The 20455-nt window shown below is 45.6% G+C and overlaps 1 protein-coding gene across 1 annotated transcript in view; it reads right to left on the reverse strand.

The window, feature by feature from the left end:
* Positions 1-2522: 2522 nt before the first annotated feature.
* LOC310796856 (potassium/sodium hyperpolarization-activated cyclic nucleotide-gated channel 2) overlaps positions 2523-20455 on the reverse strand; it is a gene marked incomplete at both ends in the record, with an annotated part of 36514 nt that continues 18581 nt past the window's right edge. The window contains 5 exons of the mRNA XM_083659084.1: positions 2523-3490; positions 3915-4079; positions 5732-5972; positions 6574-6720; positions 15888-16106. Coding sequence (XP_083515210.1) covers positions 2523-3490; positions 3915-4079; positions 5732-5972; positions 6574-6720; positions 15888-16106 — 1740 coding nt within the window. The remainder of the gene's footprint in view (positions 3491-3914; positions 4080-5731; positions 5973-6573; positions 6721-15887; positions 16107-20455) is intronic.

A 20455-nucleotide genomic window follows, 5' to 3' on the forward strand; every position in this document is an offset into this window, starting at 1 on the left:
TACAAGGTTGTATAGTGCGACACCTAAGGTGCTTAACTGGATGTCCTCAGTGCTTTGCTTCGGACCGAGGAGTTCATAGCGGTTAGGACACTCTCACTCTCACTCTCTCTCTACATTTCAAATACATCAACAAAGGAGTGAATCCTCATGTCAGAACAGGAAGGGGCGGGGCCGAGGCGGGGTAGCATACAGGTTAAATACAGTACACCTTCCACCCAGAGAAGCATCATCAAACCTAAGAAAGATCACAGACACTCGGCAACACATACAGCAACGCCCCCCTCCCCTCCCCCCTTGCATTATAAGCCCCACCCCCCCGCCCCGCCCCGCCCCGCCCCACCCGTTTCATCTCTGTCCCTTTATTTACATGGCAGTTTCTGTCTGATTAGCTGTCTTTCCTCCTCATATGGCATACATTCAGCAAGAGAAGGTTTTTAATAAGTACACCGGGATTAGAATATTTATAGGATATATAATAATCAAAGCCTCAACCCAACCCCAAAAGTTTGACTACGGTAATAGGATTGCTGTGGAAGTAGGTCCTAAACGTTGAGACGTTCATAAGAGTTTTGGGTGATATGGGGCATATCGACATTGCGGTAATTTATATAGAGCAAGGATTTTTTATTTTTTTATTTTTTAAACAGGTGAAGCATCCTTGCCCCACATTCCCCCACCCCCCTCCTCAGGCTAGCTTACAAGTTAATATTTTCAAAATGGGGGCTTTAAAGTGACTTTTAGAGGCGGTTGACTCGCTGTACTCAGTGGATTCCTCACGTGACTCTAAACCAGCTTTTAAGCACGTTTGTCTCATCTGATTTACGAAAATGACACGACCTCTCACTCCCTCTGACATTTTTGGTTAACGACATGGGTCACTGGATTACAAGAAGTGAAGCCACAATAGCTGCTGGATTCTTCAAGGTTTCACATAAAAAAAGAAAGAAATGCACTTTCCTGTACAGCATATGTATAGATATTTATATTCATATTTATATTTATATTTATATATATAGGCGGGGTAGAGTATTGCAGAATTATATTGCATGTGGTAATCAATAAACCTGGACAAAAACAAGCAAGTATACAGTATGGGTTGTTCACAAATGGTTCCTTTTTGATAAAGCTCAGACTATTTCACCACCTTTGCCTTCAGGGTTACAATCAGTATGCTGACATAGAGACACTGCAAATAGGCCACGCCCATCACGGGGGAAAGCTCTCCATTCACTTCCAAACACCAGCGTCATTTTCCTTGAATTAAACATAGCTAAAAGCTGTTGTGTGGTGGGCTGCGCAGACAACAAATGTAAAAACGAAAAGCGCCAATTCAAGTTTTTTTGTACTCCCGCGCAAAACAAGGAAGCCATTGAGAATTGGCGAGAAGAAAAATGTGGCTCTAGCTGTCAAGGAAGTAAGTTGGAGTGTTCATCTTCTGTATATATGATCTTTGTGCGCAACACATGACATAGGAGAACGCCAGGATTGGGGGGAGGAGTTTTTGTTTCCCCCCGTTTTGGGCGTGGTTTCTGAATGATGACGCGCTCCGCAGTGTCTCTATAACGACGGACCACTCCCCAGATGTTTCATGAAGGGGGGCCGGTGCCAGTGCCAGCACATCAAAACCAATTACGCGTGACAAAGCAGTGTAGAGAGAGTGTGCGAGACCATTCTCTTTGAAAATATAACGTAAAACCGAAACATACCAACAAACTCACGCACACACACTTACACCCATGTACATACACACAAACCAAATATATGGCTTCTAACGTTGAATCAAGGCAGTTAAATAAATGGCATTTTCTTCTATGTTTCTTTTTTAGTTGATACAGACACAACCAGACTTTGTGTTCAAGCTCAACTTTGGTTTGGATAGATACAATGACGATAACATCCTTCCGTACTTTTTTCCATTAACTATTTACACATCGATGTAAGATCGACCAGCGGTCTAAAACACTAATTTCACTACTATTTTTGAAACAATATGAAGAGCAATGTGTTCTTTTGCTACGACAGCTTATACGGAAAAGTTACACCCAAAACACTTGTTGAACGCTGAAAATGTCATTGTCATTTTGACCTCAAGTCCCTGATTTTCATTTTTAAGTCCAGCTCCTGCTAGATTGCATTGCATGGATTCTACACAGTATGCAACAGTTACATTAATTATACTTTTCTCCATATCTTTACAGTAAAGACAGCGATATAGGTGTTTGGAAGCAGAGTGTAAGGGGTGATACTAAGACTAAAGGTGCTGGCACAGTAGACTAGACCAGTTCAACCTTAGTTATTCTAGTTTAATTGTATAGACTCCTCCTAGCCGTAGTGTCACATGACTTGAGCTGCTCTTTTCCTTCTGTTGACACCAACACGCAGTGCATCCAAGAGAGGATGACTGGTGGCGTGGGCCGCTAGCTGATTGGTCAGTAAGCACGTTGACAGATCAGCCGGACTGACCTAAGACAAACATTTAGATTCTCCTACAAAAAAGGCCTCTCTCCTGAACTCTACCAGGGTCACAAGTTGGAAGACAGCCGGGATCTGGCAGAGTCTAGCTCCGGAAGGCTGACAATTGAATCTTTCTTGGGAACTCCAGAGTCTGGAGGTCCTGATCCAGCAGCCGCGGCCGCCGCCCCCGTTCCAGCAGGCCCGCCAGGTGGAGGTGTGGAGGCAAAGGCCACCCTCTGCGGAGCCCCCGCCGGTCTGCCCACCCCCGAGGGCCCTGGCAGGCTGGGATGGGAGGGTTGAGGGGGCCCGATGGAGGTGTTGGAGGTGCGGGTGGACGGCGGAGGGCTGGGCGCTGCGGAGGCAGCTTGTGGTGTTCCCTCCTGGGGGAGTGAAGGCTGCGAGGCAGACAGGGCGCGGGCATTCTGGCTCAAGCTGGCTGTATGGAGGGAGTGGGTGCTCTTGTGTGAGGCAGGCCTCTGCTGGGTCTGTGTGGGGCTGGGTGTATGGTGCTGTACTAGCGACAGCTGGGACCCAGAGGGTCCTGCGGCCCCCATGTACTGGAAGGTCCGTCCCGAAGCTGCGAGCGGGCTTTGGACAGGCGTACTGGAGATGGCCGAGCCAAAGGCCCCTCCGAGTCCCAGAGGGGGCTGAGCCTGAAGAGGAGACATGGAGACCGGACTGGACATGCTCTGCATCACCTGGAACCTACGCACCATACGAGGCGACTGCAGAGTCCCCGGACCTGCCATGGGGCCCGCCATGGAGCCCCCCATGGAGCCCATGGGGCAGAAGCTCATGGCCACAGCCTGCTGAAGGGTGGCGATGGCTGAGCCACTCTGCGGCTGGCCTGGGGGGGCAAAGATACCGCCGATGGAGGGGGTCATCGACATGGCACGGGGCCGCTGCAGGTCCACCAGTTTCACCATTTCTCGGTCATACTTGACGATCTCCTGGATCATCTCGTTCTCCCGGTTGTTGAAGACGCCAGAGTTGAGGTCGTGCTGAACCTTGTGCATCAGGATCGAGTTCTTTTTACCTGCATTGAGTGGAAAACATTGATTAGTAAAGAAGGAGAAGAGAGATAAGTGGAAAGAGGAAGACAGGGAGGACAAAAAAGGGAGCAAAACACAAATATGTGTAAATGGTAGGATTGAGAGGAAGGAGAACAGATACAGTCGATGTGGATAGATAGTATGTGATATCCTTCAAACAAGATGTTTCACTCTGTCCCTACAGCTATTGTTACAGTCTCCTGTGTCATTCTGAGGGAACAACACAGATTATTTTACGTTCCGCAAACTTTTACGGCATTGTTTTCAGTAATGCGTTACTTTCAGAATACTTTCATGTGATCAAATGACCATCAATGGAGGAAGAGATGCATTAGCAAACTATTGTATGGCTCCTAAATTAACTCTGCTGTGAATAATATCCTGCGTTCTTTTGGAAAATAGCAGTACCTATGCGGTCGAGACGGTCAATGGCAACAGTCTCGAAGGCTCGCCTCATCATGGGATACTCCTCGAGCACCTCGTTGAAGTTGTCGACAGACAGCGAGTACAGTCGACAGTACGTCTCTGCTTGCACGCTGGCTGTGCGCCGACCCCGCGTCAACAAACAGATTTCTGAAATAGGGAAAGAGTTCCAGGTTTACAACAACAAAAAACCTCAGGGCATCGTCATCGTTTTAGTAGCAAATGGTCCCCCGCCAAAAAAAAGTAAGTGCATAGAAAGTTGTACAAGGAGCAGGTGCAATTTGAGATTCAAGGTAGGGGTTAGGATTTCTAGTCATTTTCACAGGCAATAATGATACATTTGTTTCCTGTGCTCCTTAATTTTCCAGTTAAAGTGATAATATGGAAGATTTCAATTTTGTGCTCTTGGGTGACACCTATTGGCGATGAGTGGTAATTGCAGGTGAGATCCAAACAGTGTTATTATGTGACATTACTCAGTTTGTTTGGCCATAGTAACCACCCGTAATGCTAGTAGCAGAGACTGAAAAAAATCCGCTTGTTATCCTACTTCACACAAGAGTTGTCAGGAACCTACAGTAACCTACAGAGTGAGTCAATTCATAGCTTTCAAGGGGCGTTACGTGCTGCCGGGAACGCCCATCTGGCGGTCAAAAAACAAACTTGTTCATTCGCTGCCAGCCAAGTCGACTAGTTTCTCACGCAGTGTTTGTTCAGCCGTTTGTACACACGTCTTTGCAGCCAACATTTCCTCAAAGGTAAGCTCAAGTAACGTTACAATAATGATTAAAATACCCCGTTAACGTTACTTGAGCTTACCTTTGATGAAATGTTGGCTGCAAAGACGTGTGTACTTTGATGGTAGCCATTTGCCCTCCCCAGCGACTGAACCACGTCTAATCGCACAAATCCACAACCTCCTCCTGTCTGAGTTTTCTTTCTCCGACGGCATTCTGTAAAAGCACAAGCCAGGCGAAAATGCCGGATACCTGTTGTGCTATCGGTTGCACTAACCGACGAGGAGACACGCCTGGCTTGTGCTTTTACAGAATGCCGTCGGAGAAAGAAAACTCACACACACACACCCACACCCACACCAGTCCCCTTACGAGGGAACTGCTTTTTACTGGCAGAGCTGTGCTGCGCGTTTCCAATATGAAGCAGACACTGGAGTCACGGTGCAAAGTGAATCGATTCACCGTGTCAGTATGTCACTAATGAAACAGAGCTGTGCTGCGTTTAAATATTCCTGACTGGAAACTGGAGGAAAAAAGACCGCTTTTTGATGCATCTGCGTCTGGTCAGTGTTCAGCGCCATTGTTGTTTTGAGTTTTGACCGCCAGAAGGGGCGTTCCTTGTACTTACGTAACGCCCCTTGAAAGCTATGAATAGAGGGTATGCACACCCACTGGAACACGCCCCCTCAATCGGGAATGAGTGTCAAAATGAGTGTCAAGTTCCTCCCTGAGCAGCAGGTGTCAGTCTTGCTGTGACTCGGTGGGCGTGACCCCGCAGTGACTTCTGCCTCTGTGACATCACATGCATACCCGCCCACCCTGTGTCACCACAGACACCAAGTTCATAAATGTTGCAATACTGAAAATGCAAAGGCTTCCATCAAGGGGCCATAGGCTCAATCACCATTGTGTTAAGTCACTATCAGATAGTGACTTAACAGACATTTATTTAGATGAAAATCTTCCGTATTATCACTTTAAAGAACACACGTGTTCCTTGGGGGGGGGGTCGGCACCTCGGTAACAAACAGCAGAAAACCACGTGGAATCTGCAAACTAGCCTACCTCCAAAATATGAGCCATCAGACAGCTTCATTCCCAGGGTGCCTTTGGTGATGACTTTGCAGACGCCATGTTGGATGAAGTACATTTTCTTCCCAATGGTTCCCTCCCTGATGATGTAGTCGTGCGGCTGGAACACCTCAAAGCGCAGCTTGGTCAGCATGGCGGTCACAAAGTTGGGCTCGGCGTTGGCAAACAGCGGCATGGACGCCACCAACTTGCGGCAGTTGAAGTTGACAATTTCCTAACAATGGAAACCGTTTTTTTTGTGTGTGTATGTGGGGGATACAAGAAAAGAGGAATTTACGATCGATATGCAAATAAGCCAAAAAGCATCTATACAGGTGATTATCATTGTGTCTGCGTGCACTCGCATGCAAAAAGTGTGTTGAGAGACAAAACATCAAAGTTCATCTTGTTATAAATTGCAAATATAACGTTACCCTAAAAATGTATCAAAATATACTAAAGACAAGGTTAAAAAAAAATATTTATGTATTTTGTCTTTTGCACATCGTTGAAATTAAGATCCCAGTTAATGTAAAAAACATTTGAACAGTATCCGTATATTATTATTTATAGTATAAAATTACATGATTCCATAATTAAAAACATGTAGAATTCTTGTTGAAGTACTGTACTGTGTGTGTGTGTGTGTGTGTGTGTGTGTGTGTGCGCGCGCGTGTGCATGCCTTCGTGTGTACGTGCGTGTGCGCGTGTGTGTGCGTGTGTGTGTGTGTGCGTGTGTGTGTGTGTGTGTGCGTGTGTGTGTGTGTGTGTGTGTGTGCGTGCGTGCCTTTGTCCATGCCTTCGTGTGTATGTGCGTGTGCGTGCCCCTACAGTACCTCTCTGAGAGGCTCGTTGAGTTCTTCCAGGATGCTGTCCTCATCAAACATCTTGCCCTGGTATCTGTGCTCATAGTAGTCATGGATCTTCTGTCGGAAGTCTGAAGGCAGCTTATGGAAGGACATGTACTGCTCCACTTGTTTGTACTGGGGAGAAGTAGGGGAGAAGCATAATGATCCATTACTGCGCTGCGTGTCATGACTGAAAGACTGAGTGAAAGTGTCATTAAGCAACAGTCAGCGTGTTCGCCACCACATTATAAAGCAATAAATACAAGATTATCCCAGTGGTAGAACTCTTACCCACCCACCTGTTCCTTCAAAACACTAAGTAGGTGCTTACACCAGTTTAATTAATTAATTAATGAATTAATAACCTTATTCAGAAGAGACCGTCTGGAATGAGAGGACCAACAGGAAGTGTAAATACAATCGGAAGTTCCGATTCTATTTACACTTCCTGTGACTCATAAACCTAGTCTGACTCATACTGTGAGTCAAACTACGTTTGACCAGCTGAGTCAGACTAGTTTGAGAAGGTAAAACCAGCCAGCGTTTTGAACAGGATGTCGTGATACAATGGGTCAAGTGGGCGGGGCTGCATAAGGTGAATAGCACCTGATATGTATAGTACAGTAAACAGCTTTCTTTAATAATGCATTGTTATATATATCTAAATATGCCATTGCACACGTGTTTTTGATGTATTTTTGTTTTTGATTGATAGACAATTAGCATCATCTAAACAGAGATATTCAAACAAGCAATGAACAAAATACAGTAAGCATTTTCCATATAACCTTAATGCCATTTGTTTACAGTTTATTTGCTTCTTGAAATACACATGCTATATCTACAATTGGAAACACAATCAACAGATGGATACAGCTAATTAATGATATCATTCTTGCGATGATACAACAGTGTTTACCCAACACTACGTCCAATGTGTCAACAACACTACAAACAACAACACCAACACCGAAAAGAGTATGAACACCGTTCAGCTGTCAACCCAGATGAACACACCCCTCCTCCCTTTGATCAATGAACTCAATCAATGGCAGCTCAATGAGACGTGAAGACTCCTACGCAGCAAGCAGCCACACAAACAAACAGCTAGCCTCTGTAGCTGTTCACAATCCATCCAAAGTGGCCACTGAGGAACCCAGATACATCAAAATGTGCTCCACTGAAAGTCCCCGTTCAGCAGACTGCTGTCCCGCACGGCCGGGCGGCCGCCAGACAGCGAGAGATGAATGTGGCCGTAAACGCAGCAGACAGTAAACTGTGGAGAGATAGAGAGATCTTTCCTGCTACTCTGCTGTCAGGATCGTGCGCAATTCAACCCACGTCAGAAGGAAAGCTTCATGAGACGACCGCAGCTCCAGCCCGGCCACCTGTGAAGCTGTCCAAAACACAGCTCCGCCCGGCCACCTGTGAAGCTGTCCAAAACACACGTTTGAGAGCTCCGCCTGGCCACCTGTGAAGCTGTCCAAAACACGTTTGAGAGACGCTGTGACGGCTCAGCGGGCTAAAGCGCACACCGTGTACTCACAAATTTTCGGGGGATCTGAGTCATATTTCATACTGTGTCTGTCTGTCTGTCCCGTTGGTCCTTCAAATCGACATTATACACTCTAAGAATGAACAGCAGAACACTGATATTAACTGTCAATTAGCATCGGCGTGGTAGCCTGGAGGTAGTGAGACTGTCCCAACAGGTTCATTTCCTTCTACATCTAATAGTCAGCAGCCGTGTGTCCTGCCAAAGAGTCCCTGAGCAAGACAACGTGCTCAGACACTGCACGTCACTCTGGATAAAGCATCTGCTGAATTAATGACTGAATTCTAAATGGCTTTTACACTCGGAGACAGACCGACTGGCCCCCCCTGTCTTTCCCAGACAGAGACGCACTTTGGCAGTCACTCGTGCATTTCCAATTGCACATAACACACACACACACGTCACACACACACACACACACACACACACACACACAAACACACACGCACACGCACACACACACACACACACACACAAACACACACGCGTCGCACACGCACGCACGCACGCGCACACACACACACACACACACACACACACACCAAAGGGTCATTTGATCTTTGCAGCACAGGACATCAACATCGTGACTTTGCCCAGTGGTATCGTACAAACGCAGAACTCGTAAAGAGACAGATTCATCATGGCAGTATTTTGAACTTATGTGTTAAAGATGACAAACGATCGAGTACGTTCACACACACACCGATGATTCGCAACGCAACAAGTTGAAACGTGTAACTCTGCATGCAATGCTCTGCAACTCTGGCTACCTTTACAATGGCTGGGGGGTCGAGATGAAACGGGGTTTGTTCAGAGTTCAGACTTTGTTCTAGAACAGTTTCGTTGCGTTTTCATCACAGGGCTAATGTGGTATTTGCACCTGAAATACCCGACTAAACAGACCCCATCATGTGAGTAGAATTTCACCGGCAACACTGCATTAGCAAGAAAATGATTTAAAGTACAGTATTGAGTGTGGGCTTAATGTTATCCCACTGAGTGTTAATTCTAAACGATGGCATGCTGAGTGTGAATGCATGGTGTGTGTGTAAATCAGATTTTTCTATTTATCCAGCATGGCCAGCAGGTGTCACTCTGTTGGATGGTTGGTCCACCAAAAAATGTTTGTCCACAAAATCAATGTCAAATTTCACACTATGGAGTGGATGACGTCACACATATCTGGCTGCAGCTATTACGAATTTGCGCGGGTTGACTGACTGACAACCCTCAAAGCTCAATGCTTGAGTGACATCACTGATGACATCACTCACTGATGACGTCACTGATGGCATCACAATTGCTTGAGTGACATCACTCGGAAGGCCGACTGACTCACAACCCTGGGTGGGAGTATAAGTAGGGAGAAGGGGGGGACGGAGGGACAGAATGTAGGGAAACATACATGCAGTACACATACATACATACATACATACATAGCCTACATACATACATACATACATAGCCTACATAGATACATACATACATAGCCTACATACATACATACATACTGTATGTATGTACGTACATACATACATACATACATAGCCTACATACATACATAATACTATATACATACATACGGACAGACACCCTTATTGATGCCTCGGCTGATTCTTTGGTTGAACTGCATGGCTGTGAATGAATATGCACCCTGTGATGAAGCCATGATGAGTGGACACCACTTTGTTTTAAGGGGTCACACACAACAAGCCAAAAAGATAGAGAAGCACTGATCTACACTACCACATTTCACCCACTAGTTGGCAAACCCACAGCCCGGCTAGCTCTCCACGGAGAGAGAGGCCCATATGTCACGAACATGACCATAAATAAACACATGGTTTTGAAAAAGCCTGAATTATTCAATGGCCATGTAAAGCGATGTCTCCTGGGTGAACGCTCTGATGGAGTTACGTAACGGCTCCCTCTTGCTCTCTGACACCTGCAGATGGAGCGTCGACCTCCTCGTGTCACAGCTCCTCCCCACGATGTGTCAGAGTCATCGGCGCCGCGCTGAGAGCCCGGCGGCGAACCCTTTCACTGAATAACAAAGTGCTGATTCTGAGGAAATTGCAGGTTTGGGTATATTTCACGTTGTATACCGAGGGGGAACCTTACATCCCCCCCCCCACAGAGATGGAGGAGCGCCTGAGCCCAGGAGGAGTGACTCAGGTGTCAAAGTCGTTCAGGTGGAGTGTGGAACGAATGAGACAGACTGATCTGATTGGCTTGAGGCGGCGGCGTTTAACGAGCTGCTGCTGCTGCTGCCTCGTGTCGGTGTGTCGCAGCAGCGTGCCGCGTCGTTACCGGGCCTACCTGACAACTCTCGCGTGTCATTGAGCGGAGAGGGAGTGAGAGCGAGTGAGAGCGCTCGCCTCGGCCAGTGCGTCACGGCGCCGCCCAGAGGCGATCTGACAAACACCTAAATGAGGGCGGGGATGACAGTGTCACTTTGATGACAAGGTATATGCGGCAGCAGCAAAATGCTCCGCTGACATTTTGTCATCTAAACTGCTGTTTGGTGGACTCACTGTGCAGTGTGTGATTCCTCATTCACAGCTTAATTTATCAAAAGCGCTTTGTCTTTCACTTTGATTGCTCATTTTTCCTCTTTTTTTACTGTTCCCACATAACCATCGCCCGTCTCCTCTCCTCCCCTCCCCTCCTCTCCTCCCCTCCCCTCCCCTCCTCTCCTCTCCTTCCCTACTCATTTCCTTTCCTTTCCTACGCCTCCTCTCCTCCATCCTACAACCTCTCTCCTCCCCTCTCCTCCCCTCCCCTCCTCTCTTCCTTCCCTACTCATTTCCTTTCCTTTCCTACTCCTCCTCTCCTCCATCCTACAACCTCTCTCCTCCCCTCTCCTCCCCTCCCCTCCTCTCTTCCTTCCCTACTCATTTCCTTTCCTTTCCTACTCCTCCTCTCCTCCATCCTACAACCTCTCTCCTCCCCTCTCCTCCCCTCCCCTCCTCCCCTCTCTTCCTTCCCTACTCATTTGCTTTCCTTTCCTACGCCTCCTCTCCTCCATCCTACAACCTCTCTCGCCCGTCCACTGGAAGAAAGTCTAATTCGGGTTCATCCCAAACGACCATGTGGATGTATAATTCATTCACTTCCTAAATCGGCTCGTTCCATTATAAAGCACATTCACCAAAAAGAGAAGAACATCAGATAGTGCACTGCAGAGCCGGAGCTTGTCTTGTCTGTCTTCACTTCGGAGATGTGTGTGTGCAGAGGGAGGAACAACTGGGCTGTGCGGGGCCGCACACAGTGCAAAATCTCCGAGCATGAAAGCAGGAAGAGTGAAGATCAAACCTCAGTCGACGAGAGAGAAGGCCAAAGGACACTGACTCATATGGGCTTTGTGTATCGCTCACAGTTCTGCCAGGGAATATCTTTTTGGCAGCACTTGAGAGAGTGTGTTTGTTTTGTCTGAACCCGAGTGGAGGGATCTCTCAGGCGCGCCATCTCGCTGCGAAGTCAGCCTCAGTCTGGATAATGGGAGTGATCAGTGACAAGGCGTCTGGCTGAGAGAAGACAGATTGCTGTTGGTGGTGGATGACGGCAGCATGCAGCAAGAAGAGCGCGCGGGAGGAGGTGGAAAACAAGCTTGTACAGTATCCTGTAGTGTGGTGTGGCACGTCATGTCAGGCACTTGATCTTACTTGAATATACTATCTTTGGCTCTTACAACTGCAAAGGTTGTAGGGCGGCTGACTGGACAGAGACACACATCCTGAAGCCATTAAGAGGTGTGGTGGTTGTATATTTCTTTTTAGACTTATAAACTACCAGTCAAACGTTTGGACACACCGGATTGAATGTACTATGATTTTCATTCTCTTAAAACGATCTAAAGGCGTTGTGCTTTAAATGCTTGATTTTTTTTAAAGACAAATATAAATAATGAAGTTGAATTATTTATTATTATTATTGAAAATAATGGAAAAGTATGAATTTCTTCCCAAAGAATTTACCTTTCCACCAAGGCAAAGGAAGGGCAGCTACTTTAAAGAATCTAAAATATAAGATAGTGTTGTTGTTTTTTTGGGTCACTGCTTAAATTTCATTTGTTATTCATAGTTTTGATGTCTCTATTATTCTTAAATGTGAAAAATAGTAAATATACTGAAAACTGTGTGTCCAAACTTTTGACTGGTATGTTATTGTATGTCTAGTTTAAGTTGATTAGGATCACCATTAGCTACACTACAGCGTTGCAGCAGCTATTCTTCCTGGGGGTCCACAAGCCTAGATGTTATCAGGATGTTAGGAGTATTAAACCTAACATACATGTCTTTGGTGGTGGGAGGAAACCCACACGAACACAGGAAGAACATGCAAACTCCACACAGAAAGGACCTGGGACAGACCCGGGGTTCAAACCCGGGACCTTCTTGCTGTGAGGCAGCAGCGCTAACCACTGAGCCACCGTGCCATCTAGTGACTCGTCTATTGTATGTCTTGGCCTGGTCCTTTGCACGGTATCATATAGGTCTTTCTGCCAGTGTATGTGTCAGTATGACTCATAGGTCTCTGCACCAAGGCCACTAAGACGCACAGTTTCTGTACATTTATTCTTCTGCGTGGAGAATGGAAGTGATTGTGATGCAGATATTACAGTTGCGCTGACATGGAAACCTCCACACAGTGGTGCACTTCTGCCAGCTTGACCCACAACTTGGCCTGCAACAGAACATGCCTGCAGACTTATGTTGCTACTTTCCAAATGATAAAAAGTCCTATCTGAAAGATGACAAAAAGTCCTATCTGGAGGATGCTAAAAGAAAAAGTCCTATCTGGAGGATGATCAAAAGTCCTACCTGGAGGCTGACTGAAAGTCCTATCTGGAGGATGATAAAAAAAAAGTCCTATCTGGAGGATGATAAAAAGTCCTATCTGGAGGCATGGCAAATTCCCTCAGCAGCAGCAGCAGCAGCAGCATTAGCCTCGCTGGCACTTTCTGCTCCGGATGTGTGTGTTTTTTAAATATATATCTATGAACACGTCTTCAGCTCAAATACTAATCCACACAGAGCGGCAGAGAAAATCCATAGCAGCGAAAAGTACAAAAAACACAAAGAAATCTGACAAGCGAACAGAAAAGGGTTTTGGAGAAATGCACTTGCCTGTCCTCCTCAGCAAAAAATATATAAATTCTGGAACAGCGTGAAGAAGACACATTAGACAGGGGACCAGTAAATACACAGAGGCATATATTCGATAAACGTCTCTTCAGTTGTACTCGTTGTGAATGGACTATTGACGTATAGAAGACTGATCATATTGATGTCTGACTATCAATGTGTCCCTAATGGAGAGAAAATAGCCCTCGTAGTTACTACTCTCAAATGGGTATTCATTCATTTTGTGTTAGTATTCAGTTTGTTTCCACCTTCCCATGTGGAATGAATTGGACAGGACTTTTATGTCTGTGATAAAAACGTAATATATAGCTGTGGCCTAACAGCCCAGTAAATCCAGACTCTACCATCAATAACAGGTGGGGGGGGGGGGGGGGGGGTGCTGAGGAATGGTATCACCCTTGGACAGGTTGTATCCATTCCTCGTGGATGAGACACAGTGGGTTTCTCCCAAAGCGTTTAACACCAGTGAGTCCAGGGCATGTAGTAAAACCAAACGAACAGTACCAATGTGACAGGAATAGGCATGTATAAACCATTTATTGGGACTTTTTTACACCTCAGATGAAAAATCTCAGGCAGGTTTGACAAAACGCAAGCCAGTGCAGTCGAATGTAAACCCTGCCAAATATCCAGAATCACTGTCCAAATGTCTTGCAGAGTGCACCAAGACGTGTTAGACAGCAAGCACCCTCTTCTGTCTCCCACAGGTTTCCCCTCCCCCTCACTTTACTCCCTGTAGCAGCTAGTTAGCAACGCACCTCTCAAGGACACCACCACCAGAGAGAGAGACGGAGAGAGAGAGAGAGAGAGAGAGAGAGAGAGAGAGAGAGAGAGAGAGAGAGAGAGAGAGAGAGAGAGAGAGAGGAATAGACAGAGAGAGAGAGGGGGAGAGTGAGAATGGGAAGGATAGACAGAGCGAGAGAACGGGAGGGGAGAGATAAAAGCAAGCGTGCGATAGGAGATAGCAGCGAGAAATCAGGAGGCGATATTTAGAGACGTAGAGAGACGAGGAAAGGGGGGATGAGATGCCGGAGGGGCAGTTAGAGAGGCATATGGGATGAGACAGAGTGAGTGAGGCCAACGGAAAGAGAGAGTGGGGAGAGGGAAAGAGACATTGACAGAGAGAGAAAAAAGAGAGCGAGAGGGAGACGGAGAGAGAGGAAGAGAGGCAGCCATGGTTGCTTACGTCACCTTCAGGACGACATTGGCAGGACACACAGGTCTGCCAGCTCATCAATTCTCCCACTGCCTAAGGGGACATCATATCACACACACACACACACACATGCGCACACACGCACGCGCACACACATGCACATGCACACACACACGCACACACACGTACGCACACACACACACTCACTCTATGTCTCTTTCTCTCTCTCCGACATCTGCCCCCCCCCCCCCCCCCCCCCCCCGCCCACATACCCCCAGCCCCCGGCAACGTGGCTCCTCTACCTGGCCGAACACACCCGCAGCCTCTGATTGGCTGCTGAGAGCCAGCAACACGCCCCCTGCTCCCCAGCCAGCCAGACTCTGCTTGGAAACAGAGAGGCTGTGCTGTTAGCCACTGCTGCTGCATCCCTCCGCTGCTCAACAACGTGCCACTCCAGCACATCAGTCACCTGATCGTCATTCACTGCCTGGAAAACAGCATCTCATGACAATCAAACTGTCATGCTACGATCTATTAGCACTTTTCACCAAACCCAGTCATGTTTTCACATCAAGGTCATATTGCAAAGGATACTGAATCTGCTGTGACTTGATGCAACAATACATCCCGTTCCATAACGTCGCACATTTTGAGACATTTTATAAATTCATATTCACGGTATTCAAGTCACTTCCACTGTGCTTAAATGCATGTAGTATGATGATGTACAAGTCAGTGTTTCCCCTAGTAAAACATTTTCAGGCCTGGAGGGATTTCGAAACGTACCCCGACCGCAACGGTGGGGGCCCTCGCTGGCGACGCTAAACTTTTAGCTAACCTGTTCGCATCTATGTTCGCAATGGCATCCCCAAGTATCATCATACTATTATGGGATGCGATGCGAACAGTTGTATTATGGGATGTGCGTTTCCCAGGCAACGACACATGTTGACATGTTTTGGAACAGCGCACGATGCTCCTAAAAGCAAAATTCTTATTGTTTTGAATGATTTGGCATCTTCTATTACTGTCAACACCAGTATTGTTGTATTGTAATAATATGCCATAAAGGTTTATTGAAATTTTGGGGAGAGCAGATTTTTTTTTTTTTTTTTTTTTTTGCATTTCCTCTCCTGGCCTGGCGGGGGCGTCGTTGGCCTGGTGGGCCCACCAGGCCTGTAGAATGGTAGTGGAAACACTGAATGATAAGTCACCATTAGAACTGATTTGAGAAACTATGAGCGTGCGTCAGGTGAGAAACAGAGAGAGAGAGAGAGAGAGAGCGAGAGAGAGAATGTGTATTAATGGCTTGGACAACTGCCAGAAAGAGTCAAGCAGCTTGACTGCTGGAGAAGTTGGAGAAAGAAGCGAAGAGAGGAAAGTGTTGAGAAGTGTGTGTGTGGGGGGGGGGGTGTGTGTGGAGGAGAGGTGTTTGTTTCCTCACCTTCTCCTGATACTGCCGTCTGGAGGAGTCCAGGGACTGGATGAGAGCCGTGGCGTGGCCGATGAACACAGCATAGCAGGTAGCTCCTACGATCATACTCAGCATGGTGAGCCAGATATCAGACAGGCTCTCCGGGGCCTGGCGGCCATAGCCGATGCACAGCATGTGACTCATCGCCTTGAACACCGCAAAGGAGTACAGCTCCGACCAGGTGTCGTTCTGTGGAAAAGGGAGGAAGGGGGGTGTGGAGTAGGGTTGTCAAAAGTATCGGTAGTATTAATAAAAGTCAATACTAACCATTTGAAACTGATACAAATACTCATTTGCAACAGGTATCGATAGTATCGATAAGTATCGATACGAAAAATTACTAATTAGAAATGGATAGAAAATTAAGCACACCCTACGAGGCTCCCTGCACAAGTACTATAAAATCTGGCAGCCTTTTTCAGAATATATAAAGGGCATCCAAATGATCCCGCCAGCTCCGGACTGATGAACCTCTGGTCCCTCTTGATCTTGTCTTGACCCCGAGCTACAGTATCTGACCTCTGTATAAGCTACTTCTACTGACCTCTTTTTATCCTTAATTTTGTCTACCCTCCCCCCCTGTTGTTTATCTTATTTGATATTATTTATTTACTTTTTTCTCTGTATTGTATTGTTGTTTTGCTGTAACTGTGAAGTTGTGTGTTGTGTTGTGATGTACGTGTTTTGTTGGTGTAAACTTGAAAAATCCCATAAATACCGTAAATCATAAAAAAAAGAAATGGATACAATACTCATTTGTAACTGAAAAATCAAACATAGCACTGATTTCTCCCTCCCTGTCATTGGTGGGTATCTTTTGCTTCAACAAGTTCAAAGTATTCTGATAGGCTGATGACTAGAGCAAGTGTAATCTGCTGTGTTGTGATAGGCTGATGACTAGAGCAGGCATAATCTGCTGTATTCTGATAGGCTGATGACTACAGCAGGTGTAATCTGCTGTGTAAGCGGTCAAAGTTTCTAATGAGTTTGATCAGGTCTAGATTATGGAGAAGCGTGCATCTGTCCGTCCATCTGTCTTTGTTTATTTTCTATGCCTCTTGATGTGTTGCTGTCATCCCGCCGGCGCCGCGTGGTATCGAAAATGGTATAGAGTATCGATATTTTCCTGCGGGTCGGTATCGAAGTAGAAATTCTAGTATCGTGACATCCCTAGTGTGTGGAGGTAAACAAACAGCTAAAGTCATCCCATAAAAAGAGATGTTTTGAGGAGTGAGCCGGCAGAAAGGCGTTGGGGACAGCAGGGTCGGGGAACAGCAGCACTTCTATAAATGAGAACTCCAGGGACAGAGTTGCATTAGAAAGTAAGAGAGAGGAAGAGGAAAGGACGTCAGGGGAATCCTGTGAGGCCTAATCAGTAAGGTAGAGACGGTTTGGAAGTGATTTCCTCAGAGACACATGATAATGAGCGGCCATTAAATATGCCCTTTCAGAGGCACTGTCTGCTAGGCTACTGTATAGGAAGGAAGAGGACTCTGCTATAAGCAGTCACAGCCCAGCTTCAGTCACCGCCGGGCTGCTTGTAGTAGCTTCACGAAGCAGCATCTCTGCAACCTAGAAAAAGGCCACCACCAGACATTAGTCACATTATCAGACCAGTCTGAGAACATCTCACATACTTTACTGTCGAATCAGATCACTCTGAGAACATCTCACATACTTTACTGTAGAATCGCTGCTCTGTATATTTTCCTTAATTGAAAATAGCGGTGTTAGCATTCCATAGTCTCTGGCTACTTGCCAAAACTCTCTCCTCCACAGATGATGGGGGCGAGGGATCAGAAGTAGGGCTGGGTTCAAAAAATCGATTCTCCGATTTTTAATCGATTTTTATTTTAATCCTCGATTATCGATTCATATGTCCAGAGATCGATTTTTTTTATTGAAAAAAAAAAAAATGTAATAAACAAGCTAAAATATTATGCTGTGTGTGGTAGTTGAAACATAGTTTCAAGTTGACGTTTATTTATGTTTGTAGTTGAAACAAAAACATAAATACTGTAGGCTACATGAATGGAAATGTTTGATCATTAATATCTACTTTTAGAAATGATATAGGCTGAAATCAAATCACTGTGCATAATTGTGAAAGTGTCTTTATTGACAGATGAAAAGGCTGTTATTTACCCTTTGTCACCACCTGGTGAGTAAATGTATGTGTAACTAAAACCATTAAAATTGACAACAGGTCTGCAACTTTTTTTCCCATGTATCTACTTGGCTGGTTGGGAACCCCTATGTTACATAACTGGACAGTCATGTAATTCAGGGTACAGCTCAAAAAACAAATTTTGGTATCACTAACCAAATCAATATTGAAATTGATCGAATCGGAATCGAATCGAATCGAATCGAAATTAATCGATTCGCAACCTTGTGAATCGGAATCGAATCGATTCTTGAAATTTGAACCAATACCCAGCTCTAATCAGAAGCGCAAATAGTCAGATATTTTTGTCTCCTTGTTCCTGCTTTTCTTTCCTCAGTACTGAACAGTACCGGCCTGAACAGAGCACTGACACAAGTGAACTCAAGCTACAGCCAAATGCGGGGGAATCAAGCATACACCTTCTATTGGTCTTTAAAACTAATGTACCATAAGGACATGGAGTCTAGTCTATAATAACAGCACAGCCACTGTCCAGGGAAACTATGCTGTTAAAAGAGCGCCTGAAAACCTCTTTGGAGAGAATATAAAACCATTTTCCATCATAACCCCCCCACCCCCAACCCATCCCTCCTCTCTCAATTACCATTTGTGGCGGGCCAACACAGAGGTTACAGTGTGCACACAGAGAGAGCAGACACTCCACGCTATCCTGTCTCAAGTTACAACCCACAGAAATACACTAGCAATTTATTTGCTATTATAAGATAGAGTAGATAAGACTAATATAAAACAAGCTATTCTTTGCATGGCTTATTTCAAATAACTGAATTAGCCTCTCCATAATAATGTATGCATTTACAGGCATTAACATGATGCTAACAAGGATGGCTATGTATAAGTATAAATGATTGAGTTGCACAATTAGGGGTCTTCAGCATACCGGTACAAAGAGTATCGCACTGTTACACGATGCCACAAAGGTCTGTTATCATCCCAGACAACATTAACAGGACGTAGCGATAGAAGCACTACGGCTAAATTAAGAGTCCAGAAATAAACGTCTCCAATATAAATAGCTCCACCAAGTGGGCTCTGGTTAAATGGTGTGTGAAAAATGTGAAAACAGAAAGAGAAACAGTGGAGTGAAACAGATTGAATAATAGATGAACGATGAGCACTTTGATTCTGAAATAGCACAGGCTAGAGGGGGGGGGGGGGGGGGGGGGAGAGCTAGAGTGTGAGAATGTGTGTGTGTGTGTGTGTGTGTGTGTGTGTGTGTGTGTGTGTGTGTGTGTGTGTGTGTGAGAGAGAGAGATAGCGCTGCAACGATTAATCGATTAGTCGATCAACAGAAAATTAATCGACAACTATTTCGATAATTGATTCATCGTTTTGAGTACAATTTTAAGAGAAAATGTCTAAATTCTCTGATTCCAGCTTCTTAAATGTGAATATTTTCTGGTTTCTTTACTCCTGTATGATGACAGTACACTGTCTGATATTATCTTTGATTTGTGGACAAAACAAGACATTTGAGGGCGTCATCTTGGGCTGTGGGAAACACTGATCGTCATTTGCTACCATTTTCTGACATTTTATAGACTAAACAACTAATCAATTAATTGAGAAAATAATCGACAGATTAATCGATTATGAAAATAATCGTTAGTTGCAGCCCTAGTGAGAGAGAGAGAGAGAGAGAGAGAGAGAGAGACATAGACAGACAGAAAAGAGACAGAGAGAGAGAGCAAGGCAGAGAGAGACTCCTTTCTTGATGGATTGGTTCTTGATGCTTTGACATGCTTTGTTGTTGTGAAAATCGAGCCGATAATGCAAATTTGAATTTAATTGACTTCACGTCCTCATAAATCTCAGCAGTCTCCAATTGGCTGCAGATAGCAGACTTGAAGTTAGCTGATGACACAGGGGAGCCTGAACTTTTGTGGGCTTAAACTGGACTTACCAGCCAAAGTCAAAATGTATCAGCATTTTGTCTAGTGTTCATATTAACCCATTGATACCTGATGCAGCATTTGCGTGTATATCCCTCATTTGACGCGGTTCGCGGTCTTAAAGGGGTACACACACAAATGCTGCATCAGGTATCAATGGGTTAAGAACAATAAAGAGAAGTTAAGTGCACCCAAAGAAGACCTTCATAAAAGCGGAACTTTTGCCCCGCTACCAGTCTCATCAGTTTCCACCTCTCTGCACCGAGAAGTCAAGTACATACATGTAGGATGGATAGATGCAGGGATGGAGGAGAGGACAGAGGAAAGGGAGATCATGGAAAATGGAGAGATGACACACTGAATGGCCGGGGATAGGTGTGTCTGACGGCCGCTAAGCTGGACAAATATCAGCAGATAATAGTCACACATGTAACAAATCTTCTTGCTCGGCCCTGTCG

The sequence above is a fragment of the Poromitra crassiceps genome (genome assembly GCF_964638095.1).
Source record: "Poromitra crassiceps genome assembly, chromosome: 23".
Classification (NCBI taxonomy): Eukaryota; Metazoa; Chordata; class Actinopteri; order Beryciformes; family Melamphaidae; genus Poromitra; species Poromitra crassiceps.